The sequence below is a fragment of the Chlorocebus sabaeus genome, chromosome 20 (genome assembly GCF_047675955.1).
Source record: "Chlorocebus sabaeus isolate Y175 chromosome 20, mChlSab1.0.hap1, whole genome shotgun sequence".
In the NCBI taxonomy this organism is placed as follows: domain Eukaryota; kingdom Metazoa; phylum Chordata; class Mammalia; order Primates; family Cercopithecidae; genus Chlorocebus; species Chlorocebus sabaeus.
The window spans coordinates 9,676,607-9,694,868 of NC_132923.1; the positions used below are offsets into that span (position 1 = coordinate 9,676,607).

Here is an 18,262-nt window from a genome sequence, read left to right on the forward strand (position 1 = left end):
GACTGGTCTCAAACTCCTGATCTCATGTGATTTGCCTGCCTCAGCCTCCCAAAGTACTGAGATCACAGGCGTGAGTCACTGTGCCTGGTGTTTTTTTTTTGTTTTTTTTTTGAGACAGAGTCTCCCTCTTTTGCCCAGGCTAGAGTACAGTAGTGCCATCTTAGCTGACTTCAACCTCTGCCTCCTGGGTTCAAGAGATTCTCCTGCCTCAGCCTCCCCAGTAGCTGGGATTACAGGCACATGCCACCACACCCAGCTAATTTTTGTATTTTTAGTAGAGATGGGGTTTCACCATGTTGGCCAGGCTGGTTTTGAACTCCTGATCTCAGGTGATCCATCCGCCTCAGCCTCCCAAAGTGCTGGGATTACAGGCATGAGCCACTGTGCCCGGCCAATAATAATAATTCTTTTTTTTTTTTTTTTTTGAGACAGAGTCTTGCTCTGTCGCCAGGGCTGGAGTGCAGTGGCCGGGTCTCAGCTCACTGCAAGCTCCGCCTCCCAGGTTTACGCCATTCTCCTGCCTCAGCCTCCCGAGTAGCTGGGACTACAGGCGCCCGCCACCTCGCCCGGCTAGTTTTTTGTATTTTTTAGTAGAGACAGGGTTTCATCGTGTTAGCCAGGATGGTCTCGATCTCCTGACCTCGTGATCCACCCATCTTGGCCTCCCAAAGTGCTGGGATTACAGGCTTGAGCCACCGCGCCCGGCCAATAATAATAATTCTTAAGGGTGTAAATGGGTCCTTAAACCAGTTTCAGCACTGCTGGGCAATTCATAGGCTGTTACTACTCTCAGAGCCTGCATTCCCAGCTTAAGAATCGAGTCTTTTTTTACTTCTCCTTCTAGGCCCTTGTAGAACAAGAAGCGAGAGTCTTATTTGAAGTAGAGAGTGGAGAACTGACTGTTTTCTGGCAACCCTCTCTCCCTCAAGAAGAGACACTGTCACTGGAATAAAGATTTTAATTGTCTCTGCTCACAGTAGAAGCAAGGCATACAGGCCCCCAACCCTTCTGTGCCACCCCTCTTCTCCCCTGTGCACTGTGTCTACTGCTGCGTGGAGGGGGTTGGGGAATCAGGTATTGTGGGCCAGGCCCAGATGTGGGCTCCCCTGCCCTCACTTCACCTAGTCTCTGTTCATGTTCCCCTTCAGGTGACTATTTCTCCTCCCAATAAGTCACAGGGTAGCAAGGCTGAGGGAGGAGAGCATGGGGAGGGGAGGGGAGCAGGAATCCACAGCCCAGCCCGGCCTGAGTCCAGGTGGAGAGCAGGTGCATGTGCCTGTGTGTGTGTCCCTGTGCATGGCCGTGGGCTTGGCTCAGCCTGTAAGCTCTGAGATCCCCCCATGCCAGTCCCCTCTCAGAGGTCCTATCTGGTGTCTTCACTGGGGTCAGCACACCTGAGCTATTCAAACGACTTCCATCCTTTGGTGATGGGGCTGCTGTGGGCGATGCTGAGGCCTGGCACCTCTGTCGCTTCTGGCACAGGGTAGGGAGGTGTGGAGGGATAGGAGAGGAGGCAGGTCAGCCTCGGGTGCTACTCCCCCGCTCCCCCAGGAGCCAGTAGGTCCGAACCTTGCCTTTGCCCTGGAGGGAAAAAGAAGAGGATGGGCTGGGGAGTGGCACATGCCCTTTCCCCCGTCAGATGAGAGGCTTAGGGATGGGAGTGGTGTTGGCTGCTTGAGAAGGGTAACTCCTTCTAGGACCCCAAAAGGTGGGGAGGACAGAGGCTTCCCCCTTTACCTTCATTTCTACATCCCCTCGAAGCTCCAGCTCGAAACCACCAAACTCCTCCAGGACAGCCTTGGTCTCAGAAGACAAGTGGATCTTCAGGGCTAGGTAGGACAGGGGAGAACGGAAGGTGAGCAATGTGAGACAGGAGAGTAGGAAAGTAGAGGCAAAAGAGACCAGGGACTGTGGGGGTGGACAGGTACCCTCTCTCCCTCTTTTCCCTCTCTAGCTCAGAGCGGCCCCACTCCCTGCATGTAGTGCATGACATTAGCCTCTCATTTAGAACTCTGGAGCTGTGTAATCCAATACAGTAGCCACTAATCACGTGTGCCTGTTTCAACTTAAATTAATTTAAACTAAATACAGTTAAAAATTCAGGCTGGGTGCTGTGGCTTACACCTGTAATCCCAGCACTTTGGGAGGTTGAGGCAGGAGGATCACTTGAGGCCAGGAGTTCAAGACCAGCCTGGCCAATATGGCGAAACCCCATCTCTACTAAAAATACAAAAATTAGCTGGGTGTGGTGGCTCACACCTGTAATTCCAGCTACTCAGAAGGCTGAGGCAGGAGAATCACTGGAACCTGGGAGGTGGAGGTTGCAGTGAGCTGAGATTGCACCACTGCACTCCATCCAGCCTGGGCGACAGAGTGAGACTCTGTCTCCAAAAAAAAAAAAAATCAGGGCCTCATTTGCACCCATCACATTTCCAGTGATCAGTAGCCACATGTGCCTAGAGGCTACTGCATTGGACAGCACAGAATACAGAGCATTTCCATGACTGCAGGACATCCCGTTGGACAGCACTCTGGAGTGTCACTGGGCTCAACAGAGCATAGTGCTTAGGAGCTGGCAATTTGGATCCTGCACTGCCTCAGTATGAACCTCAGCTTGGATACTTGCTTGGGTATGTAATATAAATTCTCTCTGCTCCTTTTCCTAATCTGTAAAATGCTGATAGTGTCAGTATCTATCTCAAAACCTTGTTGTGAGGATTAAATTCAACATCCATAAAGTATTCAAATGGAATGTGCTACCTAGGAAGCACTATGTAAATTGTTGCTTTCACGATTTAATAATCTTTTTTTTTTTTTTTTTTGAGACGGAGTCTTGCTCTGTCGCCCAGGCTGGAGTGCAGTGGCCGGATCTCAGCTCACTGCAAGCTCTGCCTCCCGGGTTCACGCCATTCTCCTGCCTCAGCCTCCCGAGTAGCTGGGACTACAGGCGCCCGCCACCTCGCCCGGCTAGATTTTTGTATTTTTTTTTTAGTAGAGATGGGGTTTCACCGTATTAGCCAGGATGGTCTCGATCTCCTGACCTCGTGATCCGCCCGTCTCGGCCTCCCAAAGTGCTGGGATTACAGGCTTGAGCCACCGCGCCCGGCCTGATTTAATAAATTATACCCTCATTTTGTGGCCGAGGACCTGAGGCCCAGGGTGATCTGCCCAAGTGGCTGAGGAGGTCAGTGATGGAGTGGGGCCCAGTATTGCCACACCCTCTCTTTGACCACTGTCTGAACTCACGTCCTTACTTCTGGGGTTTGCATCAATCACAGTGGCCTTGTGTTTAACAGTTTCTTTCTTTTCTTTTCTTTTCTTTCTTTTTTTTTTTTTGAGACAGTCTCTCTCTGTTACCCAGGGGTGCAATCTCGAATCAGTGCAACATCCACCTCCTGGGTTCAAGTGATTCTCATGTCTCAGCCTCCTGAGTAGCTGGAATTACAGGCACACGCCACCACGCCTGGCTAATTTTTTGTATTTTTAGTAGAGACAGGAGGTTCACCATGTTGGCCAGGCTAGTCTCCAATTCCTGGCCTCAAGTGATCTGCCTGCCTTGGCCTCCCAAAGTGCCGGGATTACAAGCGTCGCTGGCACCCAGAATGTTGAACAATTTCTGGCAATGTGCTTCTTGAGGCCTGGACCTCAGCAAGGGGCTCTACTCTGACAGCTCCCAAAACAGTGCCCAGGGAATATCTGCCGAACTAGATCCCTCTGGGCTCCCAGGACTGGCTCCCAAGCAGCCTTTCTTTCACCATAAGGTTTAGATGGGGTCCACGTGAATTTCTCAGCTAACTCTGGGTCTGGATCATGTTACTATCCAAGGGCCTGGCATTCAGTAGTCACTCAATAAATGTTTACTGCATTGAATTATGTCGAATACAGCAGGAGGACAGAAGATAAACAGGAGGCAAGAGCAAGGGGTGGGTGGGAGCAAGAATTTATTAGGTGCCTACTGGGTACCAGGGTTTGTGCTAGGCTTCTTGCAATCCTGAGATAGACATCATTTTACAGATAATCAGCTAAGGCTTAGAAAAGTTAAATGACAATTATGTGGTAGACATTTTTTATGGATTTCTCACATAACCCCTGTGAGGTAGATTTTTTCCCCTCATTTTACAGATGAGGAAAACCATGGCTCAGAGAGGTATAGCAAACTGACACACAGCGAGCTGTGGAGCTGAGATTCACAGCCAAGTATGCTGGCTCTGAAGCCATCTTTACCACATCAAAGGTGGAGCAGAGGGTTTTTTCTCAGACAGAGTTTCACTCTTGTTGCCCAAGCTGGGGTGCATGGTGCCATCTTGGCTTACTGCAACCTCTGCCTCCTGGGTTTAAGCAATTCTCCTGCCTCAGCTTCCCGAGTAACTGGGATTACAGGCGCCTGCCAGCACGCCTGGCTAGTTTTTTGTATTTTTAGTAGAGACAGGATTTCATCATATTGGTCAGGCTGGTCTCGAACCCCCGACCTCAGGTGATCCACCCACCTCGGCCTCCCAAAGTGCTGGGATGACAGGTGTGAGTCACCGCGCCCAGCCCACAGAGGGTCTTAAAATAGGATTCCTGCTGGGAACTCTCCAACACTGGTCTGGAAATACTTTTACATCGTTTGACAAGAGGGGCAGCAGGAACCTGAATCTCTGATTACAGTCAAGGTGATGAGCCCAGGTTGAACTATTTATATTATGAGAAGGGGAACCTGGGAGGCTAAAGGGCTAGGAGCTGAAACGGGCTGTGCAGGCACAGGCTGCCCCAGGGTGGCATTTCCCTTGGCCACCCTGCCCTCCCCATTCCCTCTAGAAGGGGGCACTGTACCTTCCCCATTAGACTCCATTCTTGAGGCTGTGTTGACTGTATCTCCAAAGAGACAGTAACGGGGCATCTTCAGTCCCACCACTCCAGCACACACGGGTCCTGGGAGGAGCAAGGGAAGGAGCAGAGCCCACCAGCGAGTGAGGGAGGGAGGGGTGTTAAGGGAGGTAGGTGGACAATCCAGGAGAGGCAGGAGGCAGGATCTGAGGTCCCAGCTGTGTGTGTGTGTGTGTGTGTGTGTGTGTGTGTGTGTGTGAGACAGAGAGAGAGAGATGAAAGGGTGAGGGGCTGGGCCAGGGGACAAGTTCCCCTGTGAAGCCTTGGCCTCTGGATGCCCGCCTGCACCTTCAGTGGCTTTACCTGTGTGGATGCCAATGCGCAAGCGCAGCTGCTCCTGCGGCCGGTGGCGGATTCGGAAGGAGCGCACAGCATCCAACAGAGCCAGGGCCATGCGGGCTACCTCGCAGGCGTGCAGCCGCCCATTCCGCACAGGGAGCCCCGACACCACCATGTAGGCATCGCCAATTGTCTCCACCTGTGGGAGTGGCAAGGGGGTGAAGGACTTGAGGGCTGCAACTGTGCGGCTAGCCACACCGTCACACTGGGTGCAGCATCTGTCATTCTGTACCCTCATCTATCTTTGCTCATCTCCCATCCCACATGGGTTCTCTACCTGTTCCCGGGTCTCCCTGTGTCACTGTCTCTGCCCGTGTCCCCTGGTCTCCTCTCTTAAGACTCCACATCATTCTGCCTACGCCTCATCTTTTTCTGACCTTGTCCATGTCTGTCTGTCCCTTCCCATCCCCACTCCCACCCTCACCTTGTACACATCAAAGTTATCTATGACAGCATCAAAGCAAGTGTACAGGTCATTGAGCAGCGTCACCACCTGGAAGGGAAGAGAAGCTAAGAGAGACAGGAAGTAGGGGACCCCACCTGGGGTCAGGTGGGTAAAGCAGAACCAGAAGGCAGGTCTGGTGGGATCCAGACACTGAACCAGGCCAGCGTGCTTACCTGGCACCTGCAGCTGAACCCCAGCCTACCTGCATGGGCGTGCTCTCCGCCGACAGTGCTGTGAAACCCACAATGTCACTGAAGTAGATGGTAACGCTGTCAAAGGCTTCGGCCTGCACTGTCTCCCCACGCTTCAGCTGCTCAGCCACTGAGCTAAGGGGTCAGGGCAGGTGCAGGATCAGAATGGGGTGTCGGGACAGGGGCTTTGTTTGTGTGGGGTCCCCAGACTCAGGCACTCACTGAGGCAGGATCTGGTAGAGCAGGGCCTCAGCCTTGCGCTTCTCCTCCAGGTACGCCTGGGTCCGCTCCTCCACCAGTTCCTCCAGATTGTTTGCATACTGCTCCATGCGGGACAGCAAGTTGTCTAGGATGTTGCTGCTGTTCTCTCTGGGGGCAGAGGGTGGCAGTGGGGGTGGTGAGAGAGGAGCAGCACAGCCTACCCGGGAGCGCCCACCCCTAGGCTCTCCCCTGGCTCAGGCTGCAGTGGGGTCTCTAGAGAGGCTCAGGGTTGAGGGCATAGCAGGATACTGGGGAGCAGGGGAAAACAAAAGGAAGAAAGTTCAATTCCTCTCTAAGACCCCAAGATCAAGTATGAAGCTTCAGACATATGGACATTTTGTTCATCTTTGTTGAACCCAGTGAGTTAGAAGGAGGTAGAGAAGGTGGAGAATGACAAGGGTCAATTGTGGACAAAGTGATGGCCACAGAAGGGTGTGTCTGGAGGAACTGGGCCTGGTGGGCACAATGGGGAATGGAAATCAAGGGCTGGGCCAGGAGCTCCCATGGAGGGCCAAGAGCCTACAGGGCAGGAGGCAGGAGGCCCATCTACTCTACACACTGCTGAGAAGTCTAGAGGCCAGCAAGGGGAGTGGGCAGGAAGGGTGTGGGGTGTCAATGGTGGAGGGAAGGGGTATGAATGGCAGGGGACTGGGGGGACAGCTGAGTCATGCTGTATTTGTGAAGAGGGTCGTGAGGCTGTGGTGGTCTGGAGCAGACTATGTATAGGGAGGAGGTGAGTGGTCTTCCTCTGCCACTGCTGGGATAAGCCAGAGCCAGAAGCGTTGGGTAAATGGCAGCTGTGGAGGAGGGGCCTGGGGGATCCATGACAAACACCAGGGACCTGTTAAACTTGCGCAACGTCAGGCGGATCTGCTGGAATGGTGGCCTCTCCTGTGGGTCCTCAGCCCAGCACCGCTGCATCAGCAGTCCCAACTCCTCCAGGTGACTCTGCAGGGCCAGGGAGGGCCGGAAGGGGGGCTGCTCACCCCGAGTCACCCGCTCGATGATCTCTGTATTGGGGGGTAGGGGAGCTGAGGGGTGGGGCCACTAGGCCAAGGGCCTAGTGAGAGACTGGGACAACCAGCTGGGATGGCAGGGGAAGTCCAAGACCAAGGCATGGGGGCGGGGGACTGGTCACTGGCAGCAATGGGTCGAAGGGTGGTGACTGAGCCCCATTCCAAAAGGAAGATGTGGTGGTGCTGCCAGGGGACCCTCTCCCTGGGGCTGGGGTTCTTTGAGACTGTGGCCGGGGTTCTTTGAGACTGTGGCCGGGTTTAAGGAAGGCGTGGCCCTCTCACCTTTGGGGCTGAGGTCCAAACCTTCCACATGGAAGACCCCACTCCTCAGGGCAATCTCCTGAAGGATGATCCCAAAGCTGTATATGTCACCAGCCTGGGAGCCCCGCACAGGGGGTGAAGCCATTCGCAGGAGCTCAGGGGCCGTCCACAGCTTTTCTGTGGGTCAGAGGTCGGTGGTCACCGAGTGAGGGAGCCCAAAGCTAAGGGGTGAGGGGGAAACAAGGATGTGGCCGAAACTGATCTGGATGCATCACAGAGTGTTAGAGCTAGAGGAGGCCTTAGAGACCACGTTGTCTGGCTTTCCTTTTCATGGGTGAATGAATTGAGGCTGGAGTCAGGACAAGCATGCCCAAGCCCATCAGAGGCCTTGCATCAGTCTCCCTGCTGGGTGGTGCTGGGGGCAGGTGTTAGGGTTCAAGAGTCGAGGCTCACTGGCATAAAGGGTGTGTCCTTGTTCTGGGTCCAGGTCTCTGAAGCTCTCCAGCCCATAGTCGGTGATCTTGAGCACAAAGCGCCCATCTACCACGCAGTTGGATGACTTGAGGTTCCCATGGGAGCAGATAGCCCCATTGTGTAGAAACAGCATGCCCTGGAAACGTGAGTGGGCAGAGGTCTTGGCCATGAGTGGGACCTACACCCGTGGCCAGGAGAAGCATGCCTGGCCCCTCCCCTATATCCAATAGGTGCTTAGGGTCATACCTTGACAATGTCATTGGTGAGCGAGTACCGGAACATCCAGTCCAGGGTGATGCTCTCATTCTCCAGAATGTCCTACTGGGGCAGTAAGAGTCAGACCAATCCCCTGCAGACCCCCCTGGGAGTTGGAGGAGGGTGCAGGGTCCTACTGATGAGAACTGGTAGAACAGGACAAAACTTTGGATTGGCTCTAGTGCCACTGCCCTCCCCCAACTCCCATTTTACACATGGAGCCAGAAAGGTCAGAAAGAGGGTGAGGCATGCCTGGGGTCTTATGGCCAGTCAGGGGCAGAGCCAGGGCTAGAATCCAGGTTTTTTGACACCCCTTGTCCACCTCACCTGCAGGCTCCCACGGGGACAGTACTCTGTGAGGATGCAGATATTGGGGGGGTCGGTGCAGGCTCCCACAAACCTGGTCAGGTGTTCATTCTGCACATCCCGCATCTGCAAGTGGGACCAGCATCCGGAGCTTGACAGAGACCTCACTCGTCACCAAGCTGCTCATTAGCCTCAGGGACCCTCATTCTTCTTAACTCCTTACTCATTTTCTGCAACCATCACTAGGATCTTCCCTGGTGATTCCCACCCATGTCCTTTAGCCCACCCTCCCCAGAATCTGCTCCTATTCCCTCTGCCTCCTAAGCTCTCTCTCCCCCAGGGACATCACATATGGCCCCTCAAGATTCCTCCAGGTTATCTCCAGTGGTCTCTTCTCCAAGCTTAGGATCCCCCCATCCCACCCACAAAATGAAGGTCCATCCCAGGGCTCCAGTCCCTGCCTCTTTCTTGGGGTACCCTGAGGTCCCTCCATAAGTAGTTCTGTTGGCCAGTCTCCCTTGTGTCCCCATGGGCCCCTTCTCCATGCCACTGCCTCACTCCCCACATTACATGCTTCAGTTCAAACAGGACTTTTCGTGTCAGCTCAATGCGTTTACGGTTCACACGTTTCACAGCCACGAGGTTGCCCTGGGCATGGAATGGAGACTGTCACTGTGAAGAGCATGGTCCCATGTCCTGGGAATTCCAGCTGCTCCCGACAGCCCACCCCTGCCCTCAAGACCCTCACTTGTTCCCAATAGCCCACCCCCAGGGCCTCCATCTGCTGCTCCCCACCAGCTTACTCCTTCCCTCAGAACCCCCCACCAGTCCTCCATCAGAGTACACTCCTGCCCCAGTCCCAAGGCCCAGTGATCTTTCCCCAGGCCCACCTTATAATATGCTGTCTTGGCAAAGACTTGGAACTGGCCCTCTGTGGTTAGCAGGGAGCCATAATTGGAGCCTCTCTGAAAGGAGAGAGAGCAGGAGGAATGGTCAACCAGTGGGCCCAGTCTGCATCCTGATTGCTTGTGCTCTGGTCTTTATTACCCTGCCTTATCCTGCCTTATCTTTGTGCCCTTTTTGTTGTTGGGTTTTTTTTGAGATGTAGTATTGCTGTGTCGTCCAGGCTGAAGTGCAGCAGTGCTATCCTAGCTCACTGCCGCCTCAGACTCTTGGACTCAGATGATCCTTTCACCTCAGCCTACAGAGTAGCTGGGACTACAGGCATGTGCCACCATGCCCGGCTAATCTTTGTATTATTTGTAGAGATGATGTCTTGCTATGTTGCCCAGGCTGGTCTTGAACTCCCAGGCACAAGCAATCCTCCTTCCTCGGTCTCCCAATGTGCTGGGATTGCAGATGTAAGCCACCGTGCCTGGCCCGCCCTGCTTTATGTTCCACATCATAAAATCTCCTCATTTGCTTTTTTTTTTTTTTTTTTTTTTTTTTTTTTTTTTTTTGAGACGTAGTCTCGCTCTGCCGCCCGGGCTGGAGTGCAGTGGCCGGATCTCAGCTCACTGCAAGCTCCGCCTCCCGGGTTCATGCCATTCTCCTGCCTCAGTCTCCCGAGTAGCTGGGACTACAGGTGCCCGCCACCTCGCCAGGCTAGTTTTTAAAATTTTTTTAGTAGAGACGGGGTTTCACCATGTTAGCCAGGATGGTCTCAATCTCCTGACCTCGTGATCCACCCGTCTTGGCCTCCCAAAGTGCTGGGATTACAGGCTTGAGCCACCGCACCCGGCTGCTTTTTTTTTTTTTTTAATGTGTTTTCACAGGTACTGTCTCCTCTGACCTTTAAAAGAGCCCTGTGAGGGAGGCTCTGCAGCTGTAATCATCATCTGAAACAGTCTCGGAGAGGGACTATGAGTCGCTCAAGGTCACACAGCAAGTGAAAGCAGAGCTGGGACTAGAATCCTGCTCCCTTCCCTACCCCTCAGGCACTGCCCCTTGTACCTAGCTTTCCTTTATTGCCCCCCAACACAAACACTAGCGTTCTTACTCCGCTCAGGGTCAGCCGGCTGCCCGCACTCCGCAGGTGCCTCTCAAGGCTACTGGGCTCAACGTCCTCCCAGCGCACCCGCCACAGCTCCGAGGCCAGTTCCTTCTCCAGCTGCATCTTCCTGGGGTACGAAGGTTGCATCTGAGCCCGTGGCTGAGCCCCTGACCCAGGGCAGGGTGCTCAGCAGCCCCTCCTCAGAGCCGTGGGACCACACCATGATGCGTGGTCAGAGATGGAGGGGGAATTGTATACTCTGGACCGAGAATCAGGATGGCTGGGGGAAATTCTGCCTCACTGGGGACCTTGGGGGAATCACCTCAATGTCCTTATTTGGGAATGAGGCCTCAATATCTATTTCATTCTTAACTATTATAAGAATGAAAAGAAAGTGTGTGTGAGGCCAGGTGCGGTGGCTCATGCCTGTAATCCCAACACTTTGGGAGGCCGAGGCGGGCAGATCATGAGGTCAAGAGATCGAAACTATCCTGGCCAACATGGTGAAACTCTGTCTCTACTAAAAATACAAAAATTAGCTGAGCCTGGTGGCATGCACCTGCAGTCCCAGCTACATGGGAGGCTGAGGCAGGAGAATCGCTTGAACCTGGGAGGCGGAGGTTGCAGTGAGTCGAGATCATGCCACTGCACTCCAGTCTGGCGACAGAGCGAGACTCCATCTCAAAAAAAAAAAAAAAAAAAAAGAAAAAGAAAAAGAAAAAAGAAATAGTATACGTGGAAGTGCTTGGCATATATTTTATGTTCAACCAGCAGTGATTTTCTCTCCTCCTTCTTTGCTTTCGTATATCATTAACTCCTCCTGTACTTCATTTTAGCCTCCACTGGACAGCAGGAACAGGGCTCATTTAGCTCCCCTCTCCACTCTAGGTTGAGCACCTGGCACACACCAGGGCTCATCACCCTTCTCAACCAACATGGGCATGATCCCAAGGTTCAGAACATTGCTTCCCATCTGGCCTGCAAGAGTAGCAAGGGAAACCAGTCTACGCCCCTATGATGTCACGCATCAACTTCTCTGCTTCTTGGATCTCTCTGACTCTCCTTGGCCATTCCTATCCTTGTCTCCTCCCCTCGCCTGCCATTCCCTTCTCTTTCTCTCTCCTCTGGCTTTTAAGCCTCCTTTCTTCCTCATCTCCCTTAGTTTTCCCCTGCTGTCCGTTCACCCCTGTCCTCTTCCCTCTGGGTCCCCACCACCTCCTCTGCTATTGGTTCTCCAGGTCCTCCAGCCTCACTCAGCCCCCCACATCACAGCTCACCTGTATATGAAGAAGGAGACAATCAGAATGCTGAGCAGGGAGAGGCTGCCCACCAAAGCCAGCACCTCCAGGGTAGAAAGGTGATCTGCAGGAGAGAGTCCATATTGCAGCAAGAGAGATTTGGGTTAGACAGCAGGAGGAAGAACTTTCCAATAGTCCATCAGTGAACTGGGATGATGGATGAAGGGGAGAAAAAGGCAGGAATCATTCTCCAGGAAGCCCTCAGCGTGGGACAGGAGCACCTACTCAACTGTGCTTAGGGGAAGGATGCAGCATCTCCGGGATAGAGTCCTGGAAGGCAAGGGGCAGTCACCTTGGTTGCATGCTGGGTCTTCATTGTCAAAGCCACATTTGGGGATGTCAGGAGGAGGGTACCCCAGGGGCCAGTTCAGTTTGCGCCCTGACACAGCCACCAGCTCTTGGGAAGTCCCATTGTAGTTCAGTACAACCTAAGGGAGAGCAGGAGTGGTGGCTAGGCCAGGGCCTGTGGGGAAGGCCTGCTGTGCAGTGCAGCAGTCTTACCTCCCATCTACCCCAGCTCTGCTTCCAGAGCCTATATATATCTGGGTTGTCACCTGCTTACCAAGCCCCTGCTGCAACTGGAGACAGGACCTCATACCACACACATATTATTCAAGTGGAAACACCTGAAAACTATTAAGGGATTTATAAAGAAAACTCCATTTAGAACCCGATGTCTACACTCAGGGGGTTTATAATCTTGGTTGAAGCACCAACCAAGCACTGATTTTTCTCTACCTATTTTCTTGGTAGAAAACAGAAGGTAGTGTTCACCTCAGCCTACATTCCCAGGCCCAGTCCATGTGCCTCTCTTCCAGGAGGCCTTCTCTGGATGACCTGTCCCTTGCCACCATTGGCCTCAGCGCCTTCCTGTCCCCACTCGCTTGCAGAGTTATGTAATGTGCATCCTTCACCACCCTGTCTCTGCTGGGAGGTGGTCCTGCTGCCTCCTTTCGGGGCTCCCCGAGGGCAGGGCTGTGCTCCTTCCTCAGGCATGGGGCTCCCCAAGTGTGATGCCTGTGGGTCCCTATCATTCTGGTGGCTTCCCCAGACTGGAGCTGGGTCTGTTTTATCCAGGGCTCTCGTAAGTGTCCAGGCATGGTAGAATGGCTACAGGATAAACACGTGCCCTGGCAGGGCTGTGAGGGGGGAAGTGGGAGGGTGAGATGTCATTTGGAATTGGCACTGTCTTCTGGGTGCACAAACTTACCCTGAAGGCACCAGTCTCGGGATCCATATCCCAGAGGGAGAAGTCTGTTTCCCGATCGCCACTGCTATCAATTTTCAGGTATCCTGTCACACCTGAGGACATGGGGGAAGACGATTATGTTTGAGAGAATGGAAGTTCAGGGGTGCCCCACTTCATCTCTTCATTCTCTAATCTTTTTTGTCTTGCCTTCCAAACATATATGTATACAGAATGATAGTAAATGGTAAAAGGGCTGGGCACTGTGGCTCACACTTGTAATCCCAGCACTTTGGGAGGCTGAGGCGGGCAGATCACCTGAGGTCAGGAGCTCAAGACCAGCCTGACCAAAGTGGTGAAACCCTGTCTCTACTAAAAAAAGAAAAAAGAAAAAAGAATTAGACAGGCATTGGTAGAGGGCACCTGTAATCCCAGCTACTCAAGAGGCTGAGGCAGGAGAATCGCTTGAACCTGGGAGGCGGAGGTTGAAGTGAGCTGAGATCGCACCACTGCCCTCCAGTCTTGGGGACAGAGTGAGACTCCATCTCAAAAAAAAAAAAAAAAAAAGAGGTAAAAGAATTCAGCGCCCAGCAGGGATGATTGAGATTGGACACTTAGTAGGACTTCTGAGGGATGGGCCTGAAAAAAAGCTGTGGAGGAAAAGGTTGGTGTGCATAGGTAACTGTGCTGCAGGGCAATAGGCTTCTCATGGCTTTACACTGGGCACCTGGGATTCATCCCCCAAGGCAGCCCATTCCAACCACCTCCAGGCCCTGACCTTGAAAGCTTCGGTTCCACATCCGCTGAGTGATGTTCTCCCCATCAGTAACAGTTCCCCCATGTGCCAGAGTCTCCGTCACTGCCTGGATATAGAGCAGGAGCCCATCGTGGAAGGATGCTGGGATGGTGTTCACCTGTAGGGGCAAACAGAGGTTGGCTGGGGTGGGCGTATGAAGGGTATGGAGGTGGGAGCTGTGGGGAAGGGAACGAGAGGCACTGGGATTTTGGAAGAGGATGGGAGAAAATAACACCGCTACATCACAGGGAGATTTTACTATTTAAATGATGCATTTGGATTAGCATCACGTCCTGAATCCTGCTAGGTAGACAGGGCAGGATGTATCGTCTCCATATTACTGATGATGACCTGAGTTTCAGAGGCTGAACTTGCCAGTGTCCTCCTCCATCATCTCGAGAGACATGGAACAATGGGAAGGGAGGGAAGGGGAGAACTGGGAATAGGGAAGGATGGAGGCTGGCAGAGGGTCGTGGAGTGGGGGCTGGAGGTCCACGCTGGAGGGTCCCGGGACCCCTTCTTACCAGGCCATCCTCCATGGTGAAGTTGAACTGCTCACGAGCCAGGTGTTTTAGCTGCTTCAGGAATTCCAAGTACTCAGGATTATCTGGCTCTTTATATGTAATGATTTTGGCAGCCTGAGGAAGGTGTCAGTGGAGAGCAGAGAGTTGGGAGCTGACTCTATCCCCTCAGTACTGTGGGGCCCCAACAGTCGGGAGCCCACCTCCCAGAGCTGCATTTCTGCTTAGCTCAAGGTCAAACTGGACCCTATGCCCTGCATGAAGTGATGCCCACTCCAAAGCAGGGGATCCAATGGGATGGCTTCTCCAAGTCCTGTCCAGGCTGTGGGACTTTATCCTCCTCCCGCCTCAAGCCATGTTCTTATCTTTTTAGCCTGCTGGTGCCAAAGCGCCCCTGTGCAGTCCCCTGCCCTTCATTGCTTAATTCCCAGTGAGCATCACCAACCTCTTTTGTTCTGTGAGTTACCAGGAGTGCATAAAGAAACAAATAGACAAAAACCTTTTTTCTGGAATTCTTTCAGACGCTGAGGGACACAGTGCCCAGAAATTATGTGCCACAAGCTGAGACAGCCTGGGCTTCAAACCTAGGTACTCACTTGAAAGGCCTGGCGGGCACTGACATCGTGTCCATCCCCTCTCTCCCAGGGCCTGCGGGGAGCAGGGCCCTGTCCACCTTGCAGGCTTTGCCCAAAGATATCCAGGTGGAAGAAAACGTAGTCCTCCCCACACAAGCCAGCTTCCAGGGCCAGGAGCATCAGGGTTCTGAAGGCGTCAGGGGAGCTGCAGATGTAGATAACTGGAGAAAAAGATGGGGAGTCAGAGGGAGAAGCCTAGGTACTGCGGGAGAGACAGGAGTAGGAAAGCTGGGGCATCCAGGGTAGGAAGTTTAGAGGTAGGGGGCAGGAGAGACCCAGTGAGAGTTAAGTGGTAACTCCCGGCTCAGCCTAGGCCACAGCAGGAGATAGACGAAGGGTGGAAGGAGAGGCGGGGCGGGGGGGGGGGGGGGGCGGGGGGCGCGGGGAGGAAAGAGGGGAGGAGGGGGCGGAAGAGGGAAGGAACAGGTAGGGAGAGCGGGATAGTGGAGCTGAAGGTGGAGAAGGGTGGGGCCGGGAGGGCGAGAGGAGTGAGGGAGGGGGAGAAGAGAGGGGATGAGGAGCAATGGGAGGAGAGGATGAAAGAGGGGAGAAGGCTATAGGGAAGAGAGAAAATGCAGGAGGAAAAAAGGGACCGGAACCGAGCTGTACTAGGGTGGGAGGGAGTGAGTGGGGGTCGGCGAGGTGAGAGGATAGAGATGTGGTGAGGGTGGCGGAAGAAGAGAGGGAAATAGAAACTCAGCTGTACAAAGGACCGGGGAGCTGAGAGTGGAATGAAGAACGGCGAGGAGAAAGAAGAGTACCCGCAGACAAGAGAGGAAGTCTCGATGCCTCCGGCGGGTCAGAGGGGAAGCCCTGCAGCTAAGCTGCGCGACGGGGTGTGCCAGCGTCTCACCTCGGCCTTTGCGCGGCATGGTCCGCAGCAGCCTGGTGTAGTGGCTGAGGTCGTCCTCGGCGAACTCCAGGTGGTCCACCGTAATATTGAGGCGCTCGCGGACCCGCATGAACAGCCCCTCCACGAGGAAGAAGCAGTGTTCTTCGTCACCCGGCCGGTAAGCGTAGAGCATGAGCGCTTGGCGCTCCCAGCCCAGCCGTCGGTGCAGCGCCGCCACGAAGTCCCCCAGCTTGGCGTAGCTGGGCCCCGCGCGGGTGGTCAGCGCATACTCGTCCTTGACACCAAAGCCCAGCGCCGGGGCGCCGGCGGTCAGCAGCGGGACCCGCCAGTGCGCGGTGAAGCGCCCCACCGGGGCGGCGGCGTACACGCAGCCGGGGCCCAGGAACGCGGCGGGGTTGTGCTCCCACTTGAGGTCCACCGCGGCCAGGGGCGCTGCGGTGTCGGAGCAGACGCCCAGCGCGTTCTCGCTGCTGCCCAGCACCGTGCGGACCGTCCAGCCCGGCAGCAAGTCGGGGCGCGCCTTCACCCGGGCCAGGGCCAGCTCCACGGCGGGTCCCACGCGCGCCCACGACCATGGGTACGAAGTGTTGGCCAGCGGCAGTACCACGGCTACCGTCAGGTTGCCCGCGTGGCTGCCCCGGAGCAGCAGCAGCAGCGGCGGCAGCAGCAGGAGCAGGAGCAGGCGCAGGCGGGAGCCGGCGGGGCGCCGGGGCTCCGGCATGGTCTCAGCGGGCACCGGAGCGGGCGAGCGCTCCCACCATGGCCTTCTCGGTCCCCACCGGCTCAGCGGCCGGTCCCAGGCATCAGGCGCGTCCCTATGGGAGGGAGCAGGAGCGGGAAGGGGGCGCTCACCCCGGGGCTTGAGGCCCCCTGTAGCTGCGACGGTCTGGGCCGAGAGCGCAAGGGGCGCGACGGAGGGAGGCGCGCAGGGCACCGCGGAGCAGGTGGGTGCCAGGAGAACGTCGGACCGGAGAGGACCCGAGTGTGAACAACTGGGCGTGTGCGTGCGTGTTAGAGGGAGAACAGTGAGAGAGAGAGAGAGAGAGAGAGAGAAAGGGTGCGAGCGAGCGCTTCGTGAAGAAGGATGGGAGAGGGCGCGCGAGGGAGGAAAGAGGAGTGTGTGTTTGTAGCGTGCGTGTGCGCCTGCCCCAGGGAGTGTGCCAGAAGGGGCGTCCGGCCGGCCCAAGTCTCCAGCTATCCGGAGGGAACCGTGGAGGACCCGAGCCAAGCTCCGAACCCTCCCTCCCAGCCGCTTCCCCTCCCAGACTCCGTGACTGAAGAGCCAATCCTGGATCTTTAACTCCTTCCTCCCCGCCGCCCAGCCCGCGCGCTTCCCGGTGGACCATCTTCCCGGGTCTCGGTCGCCCCACGCCTGCCTCCTTGGAGGACAGGACCTTCTGAAGGCGCGCCCTCGCCGGAATGGAAAGGAGGGCTGAACGGAGGGTGTGTGTGGAAGCAACCGGGTCCCCCCTTGCGCCCCACCTTTTCCCTCGCCCCACCTTATCCCTCGCCCCCTACCTGGTCTTATCGGGGAAGAGTGAAAGGTGTGCTGGTTTGGGATCCTGGCAGGAAACTGTGTGAGTGCGTGGATGTGTGTGTTTGGGAGTGGGGTGGAAGGTGACGGGTTTCTGGAAAGTCCGTTAAAGTTGAAGGCGAGCCCAGAGTGCTTGTTACCCAGTCCTTCTATGATCCCCCTCTCTTTCCCTCCGTGCCACCTTCCAGATTGTGCAGATTAGCTGTGAAAAATAATCTGGTGTCAGGGCGGAAATAAATCTTTAGCGCCCAAATTGTAGGAAGATGGGGAGAGTGGGTAGGTGACTGGGAGGGAAGAAGTTCACACCTCAGGGCCGCCCCAAGGAAATAACTGTTTTGTGTTGAGGGTTGTTAAAATGAAGGCTATGGAAGATGTTGTTGGAAATGACCATTGAAGGCGTAAGTTGCGGGAGTGGGTTTTGGAGCACTTGACAGCTGGGCCCCCGGTGCAGACTGCTGTGGAATCAGTGTGCCCTCTAATGGTCATCAGGGGTCATTGACGGCATCGCAGCGCCAACCTCTCCAACGCTGCGCCTAAGCAGGACATGTAAGATCACCAAACTTCAGGTCAGCAAACATTTCCAGAGAACCTTTGGTGCGTCAAGCACGCACTAGGTGCCGAGGGCTTAAAGATGAATATATATAGTCCGTGCCTTTGAGGCGTTCTATTTGGGACAAATAACCGTAATGCAACATGCATTAAGCACTACAGGGGAGACATGGATAAATTGCTAAAGGACTCAGTGAGGGCTATTCATTCTGCTTGGATTGGGGCCAGAAAATCTCCAAAGAGAAATAATTCAAGAGGACAGAAGGATGAGAAAAGTATTCTGTGTAGACAGAGCAGAATTTTGAAGTATATTTCCTATATATGGAATTTTAGGAGACTTGAATATTCTTATTATCTGGAGCAAATTGTGGTCGATAGGCCAACTTGAGATGGTAGGCATGCTTTGGTTTGCATTCTCTCTGTGTATATTGTTTTTAATTCCCCACACTTAAAAATCATAAGATGGGGCCGGGCAAGGTG

General features: G+C 54.6%; 1 protein-coding gene across 1 annotated transcript; it reads right to left on the bottom strand.

Annotated features, from left to right (window-relative positions):
- Window positions 1-940: 940 nt before the first annotated feature.
- Window positions 941-16,945, bottom strand: NPR1 (natriuretic peptide receptor 1). The gene is made up of 22 exons (XM_007977049.3): window positions 15,700-16,945; window positions 14,808-15,007; window positions 14,215-14,328; window positions 13,673-13,808; window positions 12,919-13,010; window positions 12,001-12,136; window positions 11,688-11,772; window positions 10,417-10,537; window positions 9,308-9,382; window positions 8,988-9,065; window positions 8,439-8,543; window positions 8,103-8,174; window positions 7,836-7,992; window positions 7,404-7,559; window positions 6,947-7,115; window positions 6,067-6,213; window positions 5,856-5,979; window positions 5,633-5,701; window positions 5,173-5,347; window positions 4,816-4,914; window positions 1,738-1,829; window positions 941-1,581 (listed from the first exon to the last, which is right to left on the bottom strand). The coding sequence occupies exons 1-22, from the start codon at window positions 16,418-16,420 to the stop codon at window positions 1,519-1,521; spliced, it is 3,186 nt and encodes a 1,061-aa protein (XP_007975240.2). The 5' UTR covers window positions 16,421-16,945; the 3' UTR covers window positions 941-1,518.
- Window positions 16,946-18,262: the final 1,317 nt, after the last annotated feature.